The sequence below is a fragment of the Nyctereutes procyonoides genome, unplaced genomic scaffold (assembly GCF_905146905.1).
Source record: "Nyctereutes procyonoides isolate TBG_1078 unplaced genomic scaffold, NYPRO_anot_genome, whole genome shotgun sequence".
NCBI lineage: Eukaryota > Metazoa > Chordata > Mammalia > Carnivora > Canidae > Nyctereutes > Nyctereutes procyonoides.
The window spans coordinates 23,756,572-23,780,240 of NW_026575133.1; the positions used below are offsets into that span (position 1 = coordinate 23,756,572).

General features: G+C 50.1%; 1 protein-coding gene across 5 annotated transcripts in view; it reads right to left on the reverse strand.

Annotated features, from left to right (window-relative positions):
- Nucleotides 1-21,211: 21,211 nt before the first annotated feature.
- Nucleotides 21,212-23,669, reverse strand: part of FGFR2 (fibroblast growth factor receptor 2) — a 102,787-nt gene continuing 100,329 nt past the window's right edge. For all 5 annotated transcript variants that reach the window (XM_055345946.1, XM_055345945.1, XM_055345948.1 and 2 more), the window contains one exon: nucleotides 21,212-22,925. In XM_055345946.1, coding sequence (XP_055201921.1) covers nucleotides 22,761-22,925 — 165 coding nt within the window. In that variant the 3' untranslated portion in view covers nucleotides 21,212-22,760. The remainder of the gene's footprint in view (nucleotides 22,926-23,669) is intronic.

Here is a 23,669-nt window from a genome sequence, read left to right on the forward strand (position 1 = left end):
GGTCCAACTCTTGGTTTCAGCTCAGATCATGATCTCAGGGCCATGGGATCGAGCCCCACATCAGGCTCCATGCTCGGCGCAGAGATTCTCTCTCTCCCTCTGCTGCTCCCCCCAGCTCTCTCTCTCTCTCTCTCTCTCTCAAATAAATAATCTTTTTCTTAAAAAAAAGGAAAGAAAATCATAAGAGAAAATACATTCACAGCACTATTATATAAAAAATCCACGCATAAGTAGATGAATCTGCACAGTTCAAATTTGCGTTGTGCAAGGATCAACTCATGATTAGTGATTGTACCAGTCAGGAGGAGTTAGGCTGTGATGCAGTAAAAAATAAACCAAGTGTTCTAGAGGCTTAATTCCTAAAACTTTAACTCTTGCTCCTGCCGGGTGTCTCATGCAGGGAGGCAGGGGCCTCTGCTCATTGCAACCAGTGGGGAGCACAGGGATCCACCCCCGCGGGGCTTCCACAGCTCCCATAGAAAGGCGCAGGCAGTCTAGCTACATGAAGCCTTCTTAGTTGCAAAGATCCAATCGTTTCTACACATATTATATTGGCCAATCACATGGCCCCACAGACTGTCACAGGTGGGGAAGCCCTGTCCTCCCAGCTACCGTGTCCTAACGGCCTCCACGTTAACTTTGGATTCTTACCACAGGCCAGCATCGTGCCAGGCAGTTTACCCGTATCATGTCATTTGTACACAACCTGCGAGGTACAGTGTATTTATAGCTGCACTTCACGACACACGGGGAGGTTGAATAATCTGCCAAGGTCACACAGGTAGCAGGAAATTTGAATTTGAATCCGAATCCAAGCAGTCCAACACACTTCACCACTGGACTCTGATCATTTATTGACCACCCAACTACTGAGGACCCAGTGGAGGTCCGGAGAGCCAAAGTCCTTTTGCAGGTGGAACTACAGTGTGGAGGACCATGGGTTCTGATGGATTTCATCTCTTTAAGGCACTGTTAGGATTTTTAACCCCAAATTCCAAAGCTGGAAAAAAACAATGAAGAACCCAACTCTAAATGCCCCCCATCTCATCTTCATTTCAGGTACTGGGGGGACTCTCTGCACCAGCCCCTCCTCCACCCTGGGGGCCTGGAGTCCTTGTGTCAATACTCCTTTTCTCTCTGGGGACAGCTCAGCGGTCCATAGCGTCGAGCCTTTGATCTCTCCATCCTGGAAAGTGTTACCAGGTTCTTTGGATAGAAATCAGATCAGGCAACAATGTTTTGAATGCCCCATGCTGCTCCTGGAAAGAATGAGTTTCTGTAAAGAAGACAAAGTTCTGGCGTTCGCCCGGCCTGGCCTCCATGTGGCTGCCTCCATGACGTTTCTGCCGCTAATGCCCTAGATGCCCATCTCCCTGGTCCCCACCCCTGGCCTCCGCAGCAGGTACACCTCGTAGGCGATATCACGCAGGCCATCCCTCCAGACCAGGTGGAGACACAGAGAGGTCAACACCCCTGTTTGTGCCCTGTGATAACGTGTGCCTGCCCTCCTGGAAGAGGATTGCAGACCCCCCTGGGAGAATTATCTCATCAGCTCAAATCTCTCAGGTCTTTCCTCTGGTATTGTAACTTTGTCTTTAAGAGAAAACAGCCAGGGAAACAGGTTACTAAATTTCTTTCTTGTCTTTTCCTTCCACCCCCCCCCACATTCTTTTTATCATAAAGAGGAGGCCCAGGCACTAAGATTTGAATTATTGCATCGTTTCTCAAATGGACTGTGTCGAGGGGCCATGCAATCACAGCGCTCTGAGATACAATGAGATACGCCTCATCCTTTTACATTTATACTCTTTTCTTTTATCCTCACGTCCTCCTAGTGAGAATAGGCATCAGAATTCTATCCATTGTACAGATCAGTAAACTAAGGTTCGGGGAAGTTCAGGAGCCGGCCCAATGTCACACAGCCTTTACTTGCAAGAGCTGGGGCTTGAGCCTCAAGTTCAAACCTATCGTGTTGCCACCGTCCCCATGTGCTTGCCAAATTCTATTTCAAGGAAGCATCGTTTAATGATTTGATGGCCCTAGATGGAAGCAGGATGTTTGCTTGACCAGTATATAAAGCATTTCTGGGCCGGTGCTATTTAGGGGTGAGCCTAGAAAGGTTCAGTGGGTGGGCAAACACGGGGGTCAATGGAGGGAGGGTGCATTCGCCATGTATCCTGACAGTACGCACAGTAGCCCAGCTGAAGTGCTAACCGCCTGGGTGGGCCCTGGGCAGTTCACTCTGGGTCTGCAGAGAGAGGGATCCTGGGACGGGGATGCTCAGGCCTTTGAGCTGGGACTTTGGAGGGGAGGTGGGATGAAGTTTTGAACAGGCATCAAGGAAGGCTGCCGGGCAAACAGCAGCCAAGGCCCAGGTGGGAAGGGCATTGCCAGAGAATTAAAAGTCTTCATTCGTGGGCACCTGGGTGGCTCAGGGGTTGAGTGTCTGCCTTTGGCTCAGGGCGTGATCCCAGGGTCCTGGGATCGAGTCCCACGTCGGGCTCCCTGCATGGAGCCCATGGAGCCTGCTTCTCCCTCTGCCTGTGTCTCTGCCTCTCTCTCTCTCTGTCTGTCATGAATAAATAAAATCTTTTAAAAATAAATAAATTGCATAAAATTCTTCATTCTTTATAACTTTGGCCAAGCCAAGAACATGAGAACATGTGACCCCAGAAAGCACCATGAATATCCACCACCCGCCCTGGAAGCAGGTGCTCCATGGAAAAGCCCAGCTGCGAGCAACACCTGACAGGGAGGAAGAGAAAGACAGAACTGGAGACCTCGGCCATGCCTGCGCACACATGCAAACACGTGTGTGGGAGCCCACACCCCAACTTCCCTCAGCCTCTTCTGCAGTTTCTGCCTCTTTCGAAAATTCTGGCTTGACTGCTTTTCTGCAAAGATGCAAGGAAGGCCTTGGGTCCATCGGAGGCAGAGAGGTGCCCCCCCCCCGAGTCCCTTCACCTACAGCTTTGTATTATTCTGTGTCCTCGTCTCCTCCCTGGTACGGGGAGTAGGATCGTGAGTGCTGGAGGGTCCGCAGAGCTGCCATACAGTAAGTGCTTAATAAACGCAGGCTGGGAGTGGGGGAATGGAAGGGAGGCTGGCCAGGGCGGTGGCTGGGAGGACACTGTGGGTGAGCTGACGGGACCGCCTTGGGCACTGCCTTCCCCTCTCTGGGTTCAATTTCCCTCTTAAAGTAAAAATGTGGCCCGGGTCATCTCTAAGACCCAGCTCAGCTCAGGCCCCCGAGAGCCCTCAGGTGGCTTCTTCCCTCTTCACCCCAGGAGTGCTCCTCAGCAGGCTGGGGGAGAGTAGATTTGTTCAGCTCCTGCTCGTCCTCTCCTGGCCCTTCCTGTCCCAGAGCTCCAAAGTTCGGACAGTGAACAGAGGACCCTCCGAATTGGCATGAGTGACCCCCCTCACAGCCCCCGCAGGCTGGGGTTCAGCAGGATGGGGGCTGGGCGCCGAAGGAGGGACCTGAGCTCTGTGGCACTGTCGTCTCTCAGCCCTGTCACCGCCCCTGGCTTGTCTTTCCATGCCACCTTCCAGGGTGACCCAGTGGCCCGCAACAGACGAGGTCTTCTGGGCTGTCTGCTTAAAAATGCATGTGGGCCCCCCGGAGGAAGAGGAGAAAGACCCACCCCACAGCCAGGAGGATCAGGGGCCTCCCAGGCTCCCCAGCACCCATCTGTGTGCTGCTCTGCCTCACTGGCATCCAACCCAACGTCCACTCCCTCCCCTTCCCTCCAGTGGTAGAGTCCTGACTTCCTTTGGAAACTTGGGTATAATCTGATGAGCTCTCCTTCAGATGGCCCGCCCTGCCCAAGCCAAGAGACGGGCACCTGAGCCCAGCAGAGCCCACCACACAAGTGTTCCTTGGATCTGAATCTGAATCATGAGCAGCAAGACCCAAAGTGGGACTTGACAGGGCTCTTGGTACAGTGGCAGCACCAAGAATGATCTACCGGCTTCCACCAAGACTCTTGGGACAGCCCGGGACCCTGTCCTTTGCCTTAACTCCTGCATCTTCCATCTGGTTCTATCCCCTCGTTCTCAATGTCCTGTTCTGATGGCCACATCCAAACAGCCCTATCTAATTCACCCTCCAGCTCCCGGGGCGAAGGGACAGAGGCCACACACCTCCATGTATCTCGGGGCAGTGGAGCAAGAACCCTGCCTCCTCCGAGAACCAGGACCACCGGTGCAGGAAAACCACCGGTGAGACCAGAGCCCCCAGTCGTGCTGCTGCCTCTCAGCCGTGTGGCAACGGGCTCCAGGCTGGACTTCTCTGAAGCCCGGTTTCCTCATCCCTAAAATAGGGGAATGTGCCTACCAGGTGGGATCGGTGGTGGGGGTCGGGGGGGTGGTTAGTAAAATGCACAGAGTGCTGCGCTTGGGACTGGACACCAGCAGGACACTTAGGGAAGGTGGACTGTTGTCATCCCTGTCGTATGGACAACAAAGTCTCCTTGCTTCTCATTCGTTAACCCCAGGATGTAAATCCGGTCAGCTTCATCCTGAGTCCTGTGCACTGCAGTCACCACGTTTGCGTTGCACAAACGGTGGGGCACCCAGAAAGCCTTCCAAGCCCCTTTAGGGAAAGTGCTTCTCTTTCTGACTCGACACAAAAAATGAGGCAATTGCCAAACTGCAATAGCGCATAAACCTTAGAACCCACAGATTTGAGGGAATTCTAATCTTGGCCAAAACTGGCAAGAGTGAGGGGGTGTGGGGGAGGGGGAGGATGAGTCAGAGATTCCACCCTTCAGAGGGGGCAGCCTAATATGGCATTGGGGAGCCATGAGAGACGACTTAGGTATGCCTGGACTTTCAGACCGGAGCCACGACGACGCTGGCCTGGGACCAGCCGTGCCCCCACCCCCACCTACCCTCGCACACACATGGAGCAGAGCCTTGGGTGGCAAAGCACCGGGGCGGGGGGGTGGAAGCCAAATCATGCCGGAAGGAGCCAGCCAAGAAACCAGCAGCTTGACTCCAGAAGCGACAGCAACCCCCTTTCTCCCAGCGCGCCCTCGGTCTTGAGCCAAAGGTGGACCTGTCTTGTTGGGCAGGACGTGGTCTCTGTTGGCCCTACTGTCTTTTAAGTGCAGCCAGCGTTGAGTCTGCGGTATGGCACATAAACATGTGAGTAATAGGGAGGCTTCACCCCACGTAACCTCAGAGTGCATGACATTTATTTTCATCTCTGGAGAGAAGGACCGGGTAGGGCAGGACCTTCAAAAGGTGAGGAGCAAGCTTCTGTTGCTCCAATAGCTTCACAGCTTAATGAAAACACAAATGCCTCTTACACGGTGTGGGTGGAAGCAAAACCTGAATTCTAGTCCTGGGCTTGTCTCCTCTCTAACTAGGACTTGGGCAAGCCACCTTGCCTCTTTGGACCTGTTTTGTTGGTTTGTTTTTGCTTTCTTAATCATCTCTAAATTGAGTGAAGTAGAGAAGTGGCTCTCCAACTGGAATGTTCATCAGGATTATCTGGACAGCTTGTTTCCCCAGGCTCTGGCTCAGACACTCTGATTCAGGAGGTCAGGGGTAGGGCCTAAGAATTTGCATTTTAAGCAAGCCTCCGGAGCTACAGGATTCCTCAAGTTATTCGGAGGGAAAAGGGAGTCCCGCTGTCCTGCAGTAAAAGCACTGATTGGACTCATTAAAGCCTCAGGTCCAATGAGTCAACCGGTGACTGTAGCCGGGGGAGCCAGAACGTGCCAACTGGCCTGCCTAGATCATGGGCTCCATCTCTGGGGCCAGGAGGTGAATCCATTTCCCCAGAGTCACCCAGATCGTCAGAACAGAGGGTAGGGATTGTGGAGAAGCATCAAAAGTGGGAATTATGCCGGAGAGACACCTACCTTGGTATTGGAGCCACCATGGGAGCCCAGGTGAGACCTGCTCCCGATTCCTGTTCTTTCCAGCACCTGGCTATTTACCAGTAGGCCCTCAATTTAAGAGGCCAACTCTTGGCATTGTTGTTCACCAGATCCAGGTTTCTGTGGTTGGGTGGAACAGATCTGGGAAGAGTCCGAGTTCAGGTCCCCACCTCCAGGGAAGACTGTACCTAAACATTCCAGACAGCTGAATCCCATCCAAATCCTTCTGGGAAGGAGGCATTTACCTCCGTGATCCTGACTGGTGTTCCTAGGGAAACTTCAACCACACGGTACAGTCATGCCGAGTCATTCGTGTATAAGCTTGGGTCCCGGACAAACGTACAGAAACCTATCATTCACACTCGGGCTACCTGACTGGCACTGAGTCTATTTCCTGACCTCAGAAAGACTCCCGAATAATGAGGGTGATGATGAAGATGATGATGAGGGGATCACTGTGTCTCTGCCTTTGTTCCTGCGGTTCTGACACTCCGTAGGAGGGACCCTTTGGGCTGCAGTCCGAGATGAAAATCTCAGGGCCACGACTGGATCCTGGGTTTGAGTGCCTCCTATGGCCCTCACCTCAAATTTATCTGGTGGTTGATCAGGGCACTTGACTTGGGATTCATTTACTAGAAAACAGAATAATGTCAGGATTCAGCCAGCAGGCAGGCTCTGTGCTCGGGTAGCCTGAATTCAATCCAGGCTGTGTGACTTGAGTCACTCACATAAACTCTCTGTGCCTCCAGGTGTCTAGTCAGCAAACAGAATTCTAAAAGCACTTATACCTCAAAGGCGGTTGTGAAAATTAAAATGTGTAAAGCACTTGAAATGGTACCTGGTGCATGCTAAGCCCTTTATTAAAAAATATTAACTCTGATTATTCAATTCATGAGACACGGATGGAGCACCTTGTATAGGCCAGACACTATTCTTCCAAGTGTTCAGGATCTAGGGGAAGATAAGATCCAAAGAAAGATAATCCACAATACCTTATGATGAATCCTGTTGCTGAGCTTTGAAGAAAGTACTAATTCCACCTAGAAGAGACCAGACAGTTTTCCAAGGGATGTGACATTTAACCTGAGCCTTGAATCCATCTGTCAAGGAGAGGAATCTGGGGGAAGCCATTCTAGATATAGAGACCAGAATGCTGATTCTAGCAAAGGGACTGGTTGTCCATGGAATAATGGGTTCAGAGTGGTAGGAACATAAGGTTCCCAAGGAGGGAGTCGTGCATGACAGGTCTGGAAATTTGGTTAGTACGTCATGCTGCAGTTTGGACTTTATCCTGAGACAGCAGGAGCCAACTAAACTTTTTTAGCAAGAGAATGGAATGGGATAAGATGTGACTTTTTTAGGACTCAAACTGGTAGTAGGGCTGGAGGTTGGCTTGGCTGGTGAGAGAGACTGAGACGGCCAGGCTCTCAGGAGGCTGAGCCCAGGCAAGGGATGGTGAGGATGAGATAAGGTGGTGGTGTGGAGGTGGAAAGGTGGGGGAGCCAAAGTCAAGGTATTTTTATGGGGACAAGGGACAGGAAATGGTAGCTAACTGGATGTTGAGAAGGAGAGGAAGGAGGAATCAGGGTAGCATCTAGTCTCCAGCTTGGAGGAAGGGCGTGGATGGTCTTGACTAAGACCGAGAAGAAGCCAAGAAGAAGAGCAGGCTTGAGTAGACCGGCATGAACGGAACAAATGGAGACATATGGGGTGAGTTACATATGCAGGCCTCCTCTCTTTACTTAAAATGTCAAGTTATCCTTGAAAAAAGAAAATGAACCAGCAATATAGAGTGGAGTTCAGAATTTTCCCGAGGACAATCATATCAAGCCTGGAGCCCCATTTCCCGATAATTAAAACAATCAAGATAATCCTGAATATCTGCAAGAGGCCGGGCAAGCGTCAAAACGAGAGCAACAGGCAAAGCCCTACTGGGAATGCAACCCTCCCCTTAATTCATAATTGAATCATGTCCACTCACTTTGGTCAGTTAGCAGAAATCAACACACTTAGGAGACATCCACCCTAGGACCCTGCCAAGGCCTCATGTCAGCATGCACCCCAACTGGGAAAGAGAGACAAAGTCCCCTTTTATGTAACCCTCCTCCCCACTAGAAAAAAAAAAGAGAGAGAGAGAAATAGCAGCTTTAACCAGGGAAATAAATATAGGACTTGATGGCTTGAAACTTAAAGGTTGGAAAAATGTCATACAGCAAAATCCAAACCCCAAATGTGGTCTAGTGAGCCGCAAACCACACATATTTGTACTTCAAGAGTGAAAGATCTTTTGAAAGCGTCCTTGAAATAAAGATTCCCAGGTTCCACTGGGGAAGGACCAATTTTGTCCAAAACACATCTTTATGGCTGGGTTTTAAAGCCCAGGAAAGTGTTCCTAATGGAAACGCTGACCAGCCTGTCCACACACCATCCCAGCAAGATCTCTTTAAGAAAATAAGACTTTCCTTTACAGCTAGGTCAGCTGGGAAAGAAAGCAAGAATTTCTTCTGGAAAGTTTGCAGTTTTCAAATGGACATTAGGGAAATAACTCCATTACGGGATGGGACGTCTTAATGGTTTCGCTTTTACCTGCAGCCAGGTTAACTGGTCGAGAGACCCGATAGGCAGAAAAACAGGAACCATCTGTTGTCCAGACATGATGTCTGATGAACGAGGAGAATTAATGACGCCCAGTAAGCAACTTTTTTTCCCAGACGTCCCAGCCGAGGTCCCCACCGAGCCCAGGCAGGTGCATCAAGGAGCGAGGTGGAGGCTGACCAGGTGGGGCTCATGTGCCTGGTCTAAAGGGAGCAAAAGCAACTCCTCTCCAGCGCCTGCGGCCGGGCAGTGCCAATGTCGCCAATATCTGAATTCCGAAGAGAAGCTTGAAATGTGCAGGTTTATGTGAAATCTTCTGAATTTTAACATTGAGAAACAATTCCAAAAAGTTTTAAAGACAACATAGGCCCAACACTGCGCAGCTCACCGGCGCCGTTTGGGATCCGTGCTCCGCTGTATCCGATCATTATCAAGGGAGAATTTCAACATCAAGAGGAGGGAAGAAAAGAGAGGACACATGTGCTGTTCACGATCTTGATGCCAGAAGTCAGGAAATCCAGCTTCCGGGCTTAGGGCTTTGACCTACTCCTCTCTGTGTCAGGGGGCCAGTCGCCTGCCCTGGTCTCTGGGCCTTGATTCCCCCCTCTCTGAAATGAGGGCGTCGACAACATGGGCTCCCAGGGCTCGTCCTTCTACAGCCTAGGAATCTGAGCCCTTGGCTGATAGAAGCCATTCTGTGAGTAAAAGGTATGTTCTGGAACACAGAGGCAATCTTGGACTAGTGGTGAATTCAGGGAGATGAGGGCCTCTGTACCACCCTCGGGTTTCCGGTGATTTCTTGTGAGGAAGGAAAAAAACCACACGCTGAAGTCACACTGGGTGCCAGGGATATGGTGACCTGTTTTCCCACCTTATGGACCCCACACAGGTTCCTGGAGGCGTCGAGACTTCCTGCTCCACCACCGCTCCCCATCCTCACAATCAGCCCTGGTCCAGTTCTTTGTCTACATTTTGAAGATGCGGAGGTGGAGGCTCAGAAGTGTTAAGCATCGTACCCGAGGTCACACTGCAGGTAGGAGGCCATGGCAAACTGAGGCCGGTCTCTGGGAGGAAAGGCCACCCTTTTCTAGGCCCTAGGAATCCAAACACCACAGGACGCATGAGCATCCGCGTTAAACAAAAAAGAAAAACAGCAAAAAAACGGGCCATCATCATGGTCAGCGCCTTCCCCACCTGCCCTGACACGAGAAGACAGCGGTGGGCAGTCAACCCCATCCTGGGCCACGTTCTGGAGTGTCGAAGGACTTCCTTCAGCCAAGTAGCCCTCCTGCCTGCGGAAATCTGCTCAAATACAAATGAGATTCATTACCTGGAAAGTGAGTTTTTCTCCTTTCTCTTTGATGGCATTTTCCTTCAGAAGCCCAGATGTGAAAGAAGACAGAGGGATACCGTCTGTGCCCCTGTGATGTCTGCAGGGCCCCCCACCCCAGCACCCCGGCCCCGCAGCGCCCAGGCCGCAGAGAAGACCTCGCAAGCCTGCCTGTGTCTCCAGGGAAAGCGGAATGAGCTGCCTGGGCTTCTCCTCCAGAACCTCGTGCCTCGAACAACCAGGAGCTGGAGGGGCTGCCGCTGCCGTGTGTGCCGCAGGGAGCCCCGGCCATGGCCTGTGCACTGACCGCGGCGCCCCAAGCCTCAGCCCCGGGGGCCCGAAGCTCGGCCGGGAACCCAGGGCGGAGGCGTCTTCTCCGTGGCCCAGATCCAGGGGTTTCTTATTCGTTTACACACATGCTCACGGTTACCCTTCAGCCCGGTACTGTTTAGCCCCCTCCCAGGGCTTTCCCAAAGTCACCTGGTGACAGTTGTGCCGGGGAGGCGGGGCCAGGGCCTGTGTTACAGCCCTGAGGCTGCTGAGGACAACCTGGGGCTCAAGGGGACCCAGGGGCTTGCCTAGGGCCCTATGGCTGGGGAGGCTGAGCTGGCTCCGAAGGCTTGTTGCCCACCCCACGGGCCGGGCCGCCCGCTCGCCCTGTGACCTCTTGCCACCGCACCTGAGGCCGGGGGCGGGGGGCTCCCTGGGCGCTGTTCTCTGCGGGCGGGCAGGAGGTGCCAGCCCGGGCTTGGGAGCTCACGGCCCCTCAGAGGCCACCCGCCGGCTTGGAGAGACCTTTAGGGCCTACGGCCCTGGCGGTGGCCCGAGGAGGAACCCAGCCCTCGTGTCTCTGCTGGACAATGTCTGAGGGCCGGACGTGAGGCCAGGAAGACAAGGAGAGACGAGGACACGAGAGCTGCTATGGACGGGACTGTGTCCCCAAACTCCTATGTGGAGGCCCTGTTCCCTCACGTGACCCTTTTTGGAGATGGGGCCTTTAGGGAGGGAGGTCACTGAAGGTAAATGAAGTCATGAGGGTAGGGGCCTCATTTGGTAGGACTGGCGGGTTCATATGAACCCGCTCTTCTCCTCCCCTCTCCCCTAGCTCCCTCCTCCCCTCTCCCCCATCTCCCTCCTCCCACTCTCCCTCCTCCCCTCTCCCTCCTCCCTTCTCCCCAGCTCCCTCCCACTCCTCTTCCTCCCCTTTCCTTCCTTCCACTCTCCCTCCTCCCCTCTCCCCCAGCTCCCTCCTCCCACTCTCCCTCCTCCCCTCTCCTCCCAGCTCCTTCTTCCCCTCTCCCCCAGCTCCCTCCTCCTACTCTCCCTCCTCCCTTCTCCTTCCTCCCCTCTCCCCCTCCCCCTCCCCTCTCCCTCCAGCTTCCTCCTCCCACTCTCCCTCCTCCCCTCTCCCTCTTCCCCTCTCCCCCAGCTCCCTCCTCCCACTCTCCCTCCTCCCCACCCCCGAGCTGAGACCACACAAACCCAGGGGGAGAGGGAGAAAGGACAACCTCCCCGTGGCTGGTCGCCACCCAGGGCGTGTGACGTTGCCTTGGATTTCCATGCCTAACACCCCCCCCCCAAACCTCTTCCACCTTCAGGGTGACAAGGGATCCTTGGCCCACTCCATGGAGACGTGGCTGAGGTCCGGCCCGTCAACTCAGGTGACTAATTCTCCTTAAAAACTGACCTCCAGGCGAGCAGATTGCTCAGTTGCCCTCCGTGGGCGGGGCTGGGGGTCCTATCGCTGCTGCCCACCCGAGAATAACCCTCGAGTGTCCCTCTGAGCTGAGGCCACGGCCCTCAGCGTGCTCTACACTTGGAGAAAGCCGGCGTGGGTCCCCTGTCACCCTGACCTCGCCCATCAGGGAGGGACCGAGTGTGGGGCAGTCATCAGAGGTGCAGGGCTGGAGGGGACTTGGGGATCTGGAACCCAGCAGGTCACTGTGCAGCCCAGCTCTGCCCCAGCAGCGGGTGACAGCGAACAGGCTCAGTGACCCCAGGCACCTGCCCCAGGGCAGTGTCCTGACGGGGAAGTGGGAGAGGATGCTCGGAAGACACCCTCCCCTCGCCCCTCCCCGGCCCCCCGCAGCTGAGTTCCCTTCTCATCAGGGCCAGGGAGGGAATGGGTCCTGCTGCTCGCGTCCAGCCAGTACCTGGCACATAGAACCTCTTGGATTAAGTGGAAGCTCCCAGCAAATTAGTTCATGAGTACCAGCCTTGTTCTCCGCCAACCTGATTGTAAAATTATTTGAGAGTGCCGTCAAGTCTCAAATACCTCACCCTCCACTTATGTAGCATGTTGAATAGTGGCCCCCATGAAAGTATGTCCGTGTCCTAACCCCCAAAACTGTGAATCTGAATTTGAGGGGAAACAGGGCCTTTGCAGATATCATGAAACTAAGGGTCTCAAGATGAGATCATCCTGAATCATGCGGTGGTCCCTAAAATTGATGACAAGGGTCCTTATCAGAAACACACAGGAAGAGAGCCACCGTGGAGAAGAGGAGAGGCCATGTGAAGGCAGAGACAGAGTGACAAGCCATAAGCCAAAGAATTTCTGGAGCTACCAGAAGCTAAAAGAAGCAAAGACAGATTCTTCCCTTGCTGAGACCTTGAATTGGGACTCTGGTCCTCAGAATGGCCACAGAATAAACTTAAGTTGTGTTAAGCCACCAAGCCCGTGGCAATTTCTTACAAGAGCCATAGGAAAATATAGCACCCTATAGGACCATTTCGTTAATGAATAATAACTAATACGCCCTCCAATCCCTAGTGCAGGACTGGGCCCCTAGTACATAGCTTGACTGGCTGGTTTGGTCAAGAATCAAAGAATGAGCCTGGAAATTGTCCCCGAGGTCGTCCCCTGACAAAGTGACTTCACAAACTGGCTTACAGAGCCATTTCTGAAGACACTGTCCCCTTTCTCCTTACCTAATTAATGCCAACTTGTCCCAAATGGCCTTTCCTCCCCCCCGAAAGGCAGGTGTGACTACACATTTCCAGAAGGCACCATGACCCTGGGCTCTGCCAAATGTCCAAACACCTGCCTCGTGGGAGCTAGGTTAAACACTCTGCCGGAGCCTCCCTTTGCACGGACTCGATAGCCCTCCAGCTTTCAGGACAGACGGGGTCCTGGGCTCATCACGTGGAGCTGGGTCCAGCAGCTGCGGCTCCAGGCACAGGTGAGGCACGACTTCTTAAGGGAGGGGGAAAGATACTCCAATGCGCCTTCCTACCTGCGGGGTGGGGGAGGCGGGGTGGTCGGGAGAGGGTAGATGGTGGGGGGTCTGGCCGGCTCCTGGGGAGAAGGGCTTGGGAAGGAAACTGCTCTGGCTAATAGGAGTCTTGGGAGTGGCGGGCCAGGGTGGGTGTGGGGTGGCTTGGTAGTTTGCGACACTCCCCGCCAACCTCCAATTCCTCAAATGCAGCAAAAACAACCAAACCACTGGATTTGCATAAAAGGAGCATGTTTTCCAAGTCATTTATCCAAGTCCCCAGACCCCTTCCATGCCAACTCCAGACCCTCAGCTCATCCAACGAAGACATTCTGGAACCACCCAGACCAGCCTCTTCTTCCTCGATAGCTGGCGTGCTCTGCTGTAGGTGTGGGGCTGATCTGAGCTCTCCTTCGAAGATGTGCTGGAGATCTTAAATAACCAGGGGGGATTCTGAATGTTGTTATTGTTCTGGAAAGCTGTGAAAGCCGAGTCTACAAGGGTACGTGCGCACACATACACACAACCACACGTACCCGCCCAGCCCCTGCCCGGGAGCCCCTTCTCGGGTTCTCCTTGTGTCCACAGGTGCCATGTAAATCAGGCCAGGCCAACAATGTGTACCTTTCAAGGAACACCCCTTACACCCTTGCCTTCTCTCTCACACTCGACCCAGCACTTGAAAAGGGTCTAGGCTTTCACCCTGGGGATCTGCCAAAGGCTCGGCTTGCCCAAACAGCTATGCACACCCATCCTGCCTTTCCCCTCATCTCGAGTCTCCTGTACTTGACTAAACTCACCTGCTTTCGGGTCAGAAAAATAACGACTTAGTGTTTGATTTGCTTTAGCCCTCATTCAGGAGACAAGGGAATCGCTGAAACCAGATCCACGCGTCTTTATTACCAGTCTCCATGACCTGTATGCATTTATCGCATATGTGGATTTTTCCTGGATCTGTATACGTGGGGGAGTTGCGTGCTGATGCATGGGGCAAGTGGCCCTGTCAGGTCAAGCCTGACCTTTCGAAATGTCTTGAATTCCAGTTATTGGGCAGCAAATAGAAGTCGCACCTGGTTGTGTGCGTACAGGTGAACTAGGGCAGCCCCAACGTGATCTGTCCTGCGATTAGCCTTTGTGTTCATAGAAGAACTTGGACAAGGATGTGTGCCCACCATCTCTTCCATGAAAATCCTAAATCACACAAGAACAACAGAGTGATGGAAAATAAAACCGGGCCAACGGGATTATGGAGAGGGCCATCCTGCCCCCTGACCTCGGTGTTCCCAGCCCTGCCGAGGCATAGAGCGTTGCGATACGAAGGTGCTCCTTAGCTGGAAGAGATCAGATTTACTCCCTGCCAAACGAGCATCATTCAAATCCGAATGTCAACCTCTCACCTTCCCTCCTTCTGGAAGAACCACACTATTTAGCCGTCGGTCTGTGGATCTCTGTGGCAACCTTGTTTGGAAGAGCACTGGGCATGTTGCTACACGGTGCTCCAGGGGAGAAACGGCGCCAGGAAGGCTCGTTTAGACACATCGCAGTGGCCACTAACTGTCTCCAAAGGAACTTGAAACACCCTGCTTGGCCAAAGGGTGTTTTCATGATTTTCATCCACACCCTCAGGCCTCTCTTTCAAGTGGACCCCATTCTCAAACACATCAATTTCAGGACCCTGTTATCTGCTACTGTCCTTGCTCACAAGCCACCTGCGTGAAGCCTGGCATCTAACGTATGTCGTTATCTTAACCAGGGGTCAGCAAACCTTTTGGTAAAGGATAACAGACAGTAAATATTTTCAGCCTTGCTGGGCCGTGCAGTTTCACCGAAACTCTTCAATTGCTGTCATGGTGCTAAAGCAGCTGCATATGAGGCGTAAATGGAGTTAGGTGCGTGGCTGTAATCCAAAAAATATTTATGGACATTGAAATTCAAGGTTTATCTCGTTTTCCTGTGTCACAAGATGTATCTCTTTTATTTTTTAATTTAATTTTTAAAAAGATTTTATTTATTTATTTATTTATTTATTTATTTATTTATTTATTTGAGAGAGCAGAAGCAGGGGGAGCGGGAGATGGAGAAGCAGACTCTCCACTGAGCAGGGAACCAGATGCAGGACTCCATCCCAGGACCCTGAGATCATGACCTGAGCCGAAGGGCAACACTCAACCGACTGAGCCACCCAGGCATCCCGCTTTTTTATTTTCTTTCAACCATTTAACAATGTAAAAGCGCTTTCTTACAGCTCACAGGCAGTACAAAAGCGGGTGGCAGGCTGGATTGGGTCTGTGGGCCACAGTTAGTCCACCTTGACCTATTCAAGAGCAGGAAAGCTCCCCCACCAACCACACCCAGAATCCTAGTGATATCACTGCCCATTTTGTGATTTAATGTCTCCACTTTGCCTTTTTTTTTCCTTCACAGCTCTGGCAGCTACTGAGTGATGGTCAGCAATAAAGGAGGGACTTCTGCATTTTGATTAAATCTAAATCCCATACAAAGCAACCAAAGGGCAGCTAGTCTCATGGGGGTGTAATGACGATGCCAGGAAGGAAACTAGGTTGTGACTTCCTCTCCTGCTGGTTTAGTGTCTACACAGACACACTTAGCCTCTTTCCAGAAGAGGCAATCAAGTCACAGCATAGTTTGCAAGGGCAGCTCACATCCTGCAGAAACTATCCAGCCATCTCCCATTCCACTCTCCCTGCACTCACTGCAGGAACGAGATAGGCCCGGAGTCGACCAAAACCCTTAATGAATGTGCCCACGGAACAGAACAGAGTGTCTTTCAACCTCTCCAACCCTGTTGGGTAACTTACACTCGTTTCACAATTCCCAAAGATTCAGTGGGACAGCCGCTAAACAATGCACAACCTTAACCCCAGGAGAACTCTGCATCTGGCCTCTTCTGTTTTTTTCCATGTGATATTTCCTTTTGTCATGGAACCCATTTGGATTTGCTTGTGACAACATCACATGCAGAGCTAGAGAGGAGCTTCCCTTGCAAAAACCCTCCTGACCGTTTGCTTCTGATCTGGTCTGCTTTTCAGACCGTGGTAGTTCAACCATCCGCTAGCTTGGGCCATACAGTTCTACGCATGTTGAATTGTCACTTAAGCGCATACAGGGCATTGCCTGGCAGTGTTTATAGAGCAGATTCTTGTTTAAAAGGGGAACATATGGATGCCTGGGTGGCTCAGCGGTTTAAGCGCCCGCCTTCAGCCCAGCGTGTGATCCTGGAGACCTGGGATCAAGTCCCACATCGGGCTCCCTTCGTGGAGCCTGCTTCTCCCTCTGCCTGTGTGTCCGCCTCTCTCTCTGTGTCTCTCATGAATAAATAAAATCTTTAAAAATAAATAAATAAAAGGGGAACATAACAGGTTGAATGTTTTAAGTATAATTCCATTTTAAAAATTTTTGACCATTTTCAGTGACTTAAAACTTACATGGTGTTTGTTTACCAAAGTGGGAAGAGACATTGCCCTCATAAAATCCACAATTGTCTAGCAATTTCATGGATCAGTTTCTTCAGTACTAACTATAAACCTATACACACAGGTTTACTTTTCTGTCTGTTGATTGACATCTGTGTTCGTTTACATCTGTGTCCATTAAAAGAAATGATAGATATAAACAGCTGCTAAGGGGCACCTAGGTGGCTCAGTCGGTTAAGCACCCGACCCTTGGTTTCAGCTCAGTTCATGATCTTAGGGTTGTGGGATCAAGCCCCGGGTTGGGCTCCATGCTCAGCAGGGAGTCTGCTTGAGATTCTCTCTCCCTCGGCCTCCATCTCTAACAAAGAAGTACATCTTTAAAAAAAATGAATAAATAAACAGCTGCCAGTATTTGAGGGCTATAGCAGGCACTGGGTTCAGGGCTTCCCAGGTAAAATCTCATTTAATTCAACAATCATTTGAGAAAGAGGTATTTGTCATCCATTTACACAACAGGAATACATTTCCTCCTCTATTCTGAATTTATAAATCCCTCTGCGTTCTCTGTCCCTTTCCAAACACGTCATGCTGCGGACTTTGACTTAAAATGGATTCAGGCAAGGTTTGGTTAGGCGCCCTGGAAGAGGGAGTTAGAAGACAGAAAGCAACTAAAAAGACACGGCCCAGAGGAGGCAGTGTTCTGAGCCAGAGGAGGAAAGCTCACTCACCTGCCTGTTAGCTTAAGCCCCCCATTCTGTCTCTCAGCTGGTAACAAACTCCAGGATTCAGCTTTGCAAATCAGAAGAACCCCACAGCTTGTTATTTCAAACGTCCCCAGATAATGGCAAGGTGGTCAACACTGATCATTCTCACAGCCACTGTCTTCTTCCTACAGCACCTCGGGTGACCTCGGAGCCGGGACTTAGAGGCGATTTTGGGCAGCCCATCAAAACCCCCAGGACCCTCAGGAAGAAAGGACAGAAGAAAGGCCCCTTTCCAGAATGTCACTTAAGCCCTAGACGCCTTCTGCAGCCCATGCCCCGCCAAGTCACTTCAAGGCTTCCTGGGGATGAAATGTGAGAGAAGATAAACTTTGCTTTCATCTTTAAAAACATCAAAAAATAAATAACATCAAAACGCAGGCTGGATAAGGAGGGCTCCGATGCGCATACATAAGTAATGGTGCATTAATCAGTCCCAGTGGATTGCTCAAGCTCACCAGACTTCATAAAACTGGGGACACGGGACAGAGATAGAGTCAAGGATTCCAGCCAGAAAGCATGTCTACGCCTTCGTATCACGTGGCAGTGCTTCCTTCCTGTCCCAGCCAAGAGGAGAACGAGAACGATCCATTTCTCAGCCTCCCTCCACTCCACTGAAGCCCCCTCAGCATCTTGGCCATCTTATGAGTGCAAAAGTCGGCCAATTATTTGCAGTAAAGCATTTTGCTCTAGAAAACCCGGTAAGGTATTATGTATCTTTGATTCATGATCTGCGTGACATCTCTTCAGCTATTAAATCCTTCGGAAGACACTTTACACCCACTAGGATGGCTATAATAAAAAATATGGCCAGTAACAAATGTTGGCAAGGATGCGTAGAAATTGGAACCCTCATCCATTGCTAGTGGGGAATGTACAACAGTGTAACCACTTTGGAAACAACCTGGCAGTTCTTCAAAAGGTTAAACACAGAGTTACCCTATGACCCAGCAATTCCACTGCCAGGTGTACACCCAAGAGAAAGGAAAAGGTGCGTCTACACAAAAACGTGTATCTGAGTGCGCATAGCAGCACTATTCCTAACAGCCACAAACTGGGGACCCAAATGTCCATCAACCAAGGAACAGAAAAACAAAATGTGTGTATTTCCACACGATAGAATATAATCTGGCAATAAAAAAAGGAATGGAGTCTGCCCTTCCCCCCACTGGTGCGCTTTCTCCAACCAATGAATACAATCTTTTTTTTTTTTCTCAATGAATACAATCTTAAAAAAGAGAGAATGAAGTACTGATACACGCTATTAAATGGGCGAATCTTGAAAACATTACGCTAAGTGGAAGAATGGCCAAACACAAAAGACCATCTCTGGTACCATTCTGTGTCTATAAAATGGCTAGAAGAGGCAAATCTATGGATAGGAAGTAGATTGATGATTGTCAGGGCTCCAGGGGAAAAGGAAAATCGGAAGTGACTGCTAATTGGTACAGGGCTTCCTTTTGGAGTAATGAAAATATTCTGGAATTAGGTGGTGGTGATGGTTGCGTAACCTTACGCATATACTAAAAAAACCCCCACAAAAATACAAATGTACAAAAACAAATTCTTAGAACGCTACGGCATCTCAGAGCTAAGCTAAGCTCCTAGAGGTAGCTCCTCGTTCAGACCACAAGGTTGGTGATCACTCGTTTTACAGTCGAAGAAATCACAGCCCAGATAGAATCCCGGACTTGCCCAACATCACCCAGTTTTAAGAAGTAAACCAATCCAATGCTGTCCGAGTCCCCCATCGGCTCCATGAGGCTGCAGCCTTACTTAGACCATTCCCAGCCAGGTGACCCTCAGGAACCACAAGTTCCTGATCTGTAGTAACAGCAGAGACCTCTGGACTCCCGCCTTCTGGAACCTCGGCTGTGCAGTACGAGCTAGCAGACCAACTTGTTTCCGGCTGGTTGGTTGGGTCCTCAATCCCAGGCCGTTCCAATCTGCCAGATGTTTGACTAACTGCATGTTTTAGTTTCCTGTGTGTGGGATCAAGGACCTTTCCACAAGATCTGATGGTGGGAAGCTCCCTGAGGGAAAGAGGGATTGAGAGGCTGAGCAGTGGAGAAGGGGACCCAGTCTCAAGGGAATCCACAGAACTCTCTGGAAGACCCCACTCTTCCACCCTCCTGTGTCCTCCCCAGCCCAGCCCAGCCCAGCCCTCCACCAGCTACTTTGTGAGGTACGGCCTCTTGAATGCACCCTTCCCAGTTGGGAGACAGCAGAGCCAGACACTACCCACTTGTCACCAAGACGCCTGAGACTTTTGGTTCTAAGTAAATGAACTGATCTCACCTCATGAAGCCAAATCACACTGTGGTTCAACCGACCTCCAGTGCTTTCCTTAGGTCTGATGGGGGTGGGGGGGAGGATGACACACATAAGCTCCAGGATCCTATCACACCCTGCTTCCATCTATTTAAGTTGGGGCAGGGCTCAAAAAAGAAGTATTTCTCGTTCTTCTCATGCACCATACTGCCTTCCTCCCCCTGATATCCAATCTTTCAAAATAATTCAAAAATCCAATGGCCAAGAGCCAGCATGGGATTCTAACCTACATTATCTCCTAGAAAGCCATAAAGTGCCCCTTCGGTCTCAAAGGCATAAAACGTGCACCACTGATCTTGAGAAGCACGCAGACATGCAGCCTGGCTTCCAACTGCAGCACCAGCTAGTCCTCCCTCCACCCTGGCCAAGGCAGTCCCACCAGCGAAAATGCCCAGTGGGCTGCAGAAGCATCACCCTGTACACAGGTGATTCAAAGCTGCTTTCAGGGCAGCCTGGGTGGCTCAGCGCTTTAGCGCTGCCTTCAGCCCAGGGCCTGATCCTGGAGACCCGGGATCGAGTCCCAAGTCGGGCTCCCTGCATGAAGCCTGCTTCTCCCTCTGCCTGTGTGTCTGCCTCTCTCTCTGTGTCTCCCATGAATAAATGAATCTTTAAAAACAACAACAAAGGGATCCCTGGGTGGCGCAGCGGTTTAGCGCCTGCCTTTGGCCCAGGGCGTGATCCTGGAGACCCGGGATCAAATCCCACGTTGGGCTCCTGGTGCATGGAGCCTGCTTCTCCCTCTGCCTGTGTCTCTGCCTCTCTCTCTCACTGTGTGCCTATCATAAATAAAAAAAATTAAAAAAAAAGCCAACAAAAAGCTGCTTTCAATTATTTCCCAAAGTCACACTCTCTTGGGTGGGATTATATAACTCTGCTCTGCCTATAAATAAATGGTGGGTAGCACCAGAGATTGGCAAACACAGAACCAGGACAGTAGGCCACCCTCCAGACAGCTGGCGAGACCCTCACTCCACTAATAACAGCCTCAAACACCATAAAGAGCCTAAACATGACACTTTTTTAACCATCAAGTTCTGAGACCTGACATTTGGATGAATTTGAGCTACTTCTGTCTCCCCTTCCTGATACGGAGACTGGCAAGCAGGTATAATGGGACCTTGAGTCACAAATTCATATTGTTAGCAGGCAAGACACCATTTCCCTCTTTAGATTCTTGGTAGCATGGAAATAGGTCAAATTATTTTAGAATTTGTTCAAGCTATCTTTTTGAAATGTTGAGGCACATTCTACTCTCTGTATATGAGGAGCCAGCCTAAAAGGCTTCAAGGTCCCTCTCCAGTATCCAGATCTGAACCTCTCTCACCCAGCACCTGCCATCCTCAGGACACTTCCCCCATTTGCAAAGCTTCGTCCATGCCATCTCTCGTTTGCTTTTCTAGAAGTTAAAGCCCAGAAAGATACAACGATACCTTTGGGGCCCCAAGAAGCAACAGAGCCAGAGCTTAAGCAACAGAGCTCCCCTGATTTTCCACTGGATTCACCTGTCCCAGGTACCACTGGTCCCGGCCAATCCCTGTGGCAAGTCACCGGTGTGTAGCAGATGAGGGACCTTCACAGCTCTGCCTTTCATGCAATCACATCAAACAGCACTGAGTCAACACCTCCAAGCACAGGAAACCATTTGGTGAGACACGAGTATTAAAAAAATAAGCTGTGTGACATTTATTTTGTCTTGTTAACATTAATATCTGTAGAAACATTTTTATTGTCAGTATAAAAATTAACAGGTTTTATTAAATACTTTCTCCAATTTCGTAACAAGTAGAATCAGTGTAATCTGCGTTCATGTTGCATGGCTAGAGCAAAGTGAGTAGGTGTTTCCAAAGCAAAACACAATACTTTAAATACAGAACGCACAACACGGCAACATCGTGTCTGACGTTGGTACGAGGCCCGATCTTTTGGTGAGGTCCTGCCAGAATTAGACAGAAGCAAACCCTTAAAAAGATGGAAGTATCTCCAAAACCATCAGCAGAACAACTCAGTGTTTCAATTTCGACGATGACACGTGAAGATTCTAAAAGGCTTCCCTAATGCCAATGAATCTGGAAGCCATTATCAAAATCCACTGAAGAGAATACAGGCTAATCTGATTAACGTGCAACTCAGGGCAGAAGGCCAGCTGCCGGAGGGGAGTACGGTCTGCTATCATCTCAACTAAGGTCCATCCTCGAGGAATGGATTAAGGCATCTTTTTAAGAGAACGCTGGTTCCATTTGTCTTGGGAAGTCCAGTTACGCGCTCCATGGGCCCAATGACAGAGCTGCACAGCAAAACAAAATACTTTCCTATCGATGGGTTTGTTTACTACTGGCATTTTGGTGGCAGAAGAACAATCATCTGACAGCAGAGTTTAAACAAATAAATCAAAACTTCATTTTCCCCCAAATTAGTCATATTCTGTAAATATTTCTCTTTTCAAAGAATCTGATAACTAGTTAAGTCCAAGCAACAGATTAACTAGTCCGATGCACTGCCTGCATAGAAATGCCGCTTAAATTACAAAATAAAAACAAAACAAAAACTATAAATGATTAATTGTTTTGTATATTACCAATTAATTAATAAATTAACGTTATACCATTTTTTTTTTCCCTGAAAGCAAAAGTACTTTTCCACCTCTGCTCGGTGAAAATTAAGAAATTCTGTGTAAGAACAGCATTTAGCAAATAGCTATTAAAAACAAAAGAGAGACCGATTTTCTAGGTGCACTGGGACATCCATTTAAAATCAATACAAAAAATAATTCCTTGTAAATATATAATATATATTTATACATAATTTGAATATATTTACATACATCCAGCACCTATATACTGCAATTGTGCTCTGTAAGTGTGTGCTGACATATATTTTCTCCAATTATTACAAAATTCACAAGGAAGGCAAGAAAGTAGGTTTGCCTTGAGTCCAGCTGGTCCACAGCCAGTACCCACAGTGGGTCATGGGCGCTTGGTGGCCCATGGCAGTCCATTGCCCCAGAAACATTCTTCTTCTCCTGGTGAAGATTATAAGTTTCCAACCGTATAAATTCTTTACACGTGTGCCGATTACTTTTCCAATTATTTACTCCTCTGATCCATATATACAAGCGGAGCCAACCGGCTCCTGGAGGCCTGGCCCCATTGCTCAGTGTGGCTAGGTCCCTGGTGCTGTCCCGTGTGGGGACAGAAGGACAAGCTCATTCATGTTTTAACACTGCCGTTTACATGTGGATACTGAGGAAGGCATGGTTCGTAAGGCATGGGGTCTGGAGAGAAAACAGAATCGTCTCCTGAAGAACACGAACTCCTTGTGTCAGGATAACTAGGTGAATACTGTTCGAGAGGCTGACTGAGGTCCAAGTATTCCTGAAAGAAGGGAAGAGAGACGTTTTATTTCATCTCGGGTCAGGATAACAAGGTGAATACGGTTCGAGAGGTTGACTGAGGTCCAAGTATTCCTGAAAGAAGGGAAGAGAAGACTTTTATTTCAAATGCAGGCTCTCGAGATGCTCTATCAGAGCTGAGATGGGACAGGGGCACCCTTGGAAGATTCAGGGACCCGGCCCACCCAGCTCCCACAGGCCTCCTGGAGCCCCCCGCCTTGGTTTACTCTAGACTGCCGCCCTTAACTCTTCTCTTATGATCCATCATGAATAAACTAGTGGCAAGGAAGGAACGTGAAAAGGCTGAGCAGTCAAGACCACTGACACAGACCAAACAAGCAGCTTGTACATGCCTCCGAGAGAGAGAGAGAGAGAGCGAGAGCGCACAGGGTTCAAATCCAAGCACCAGCAAAATGTAACGTGTTAGGGATTCCTGGGACCCCCTTTAAATAGTTGACACCATGAATATTTATTTTGCAAATTACATTTTACTCTTGCAGTTTCTAGGATAATTTAAGGGGAATATGTCTCCATTCAGCGGGTAATTTCACAGATGTAATTCATTACTCTCAGAAGCTCTCGGAGCTGAAAATGTAAACAGGTTCAGAAAAGGTTCGGATATACTCGTGTATATTAAATCCATAATGGACTGTTAAAGAAGAGTCTGAAATTCAAAAGGGGCTCTTCTGCTCCCTACCAGCATCTCCTGGGGTCGCTAGGGAAGAGA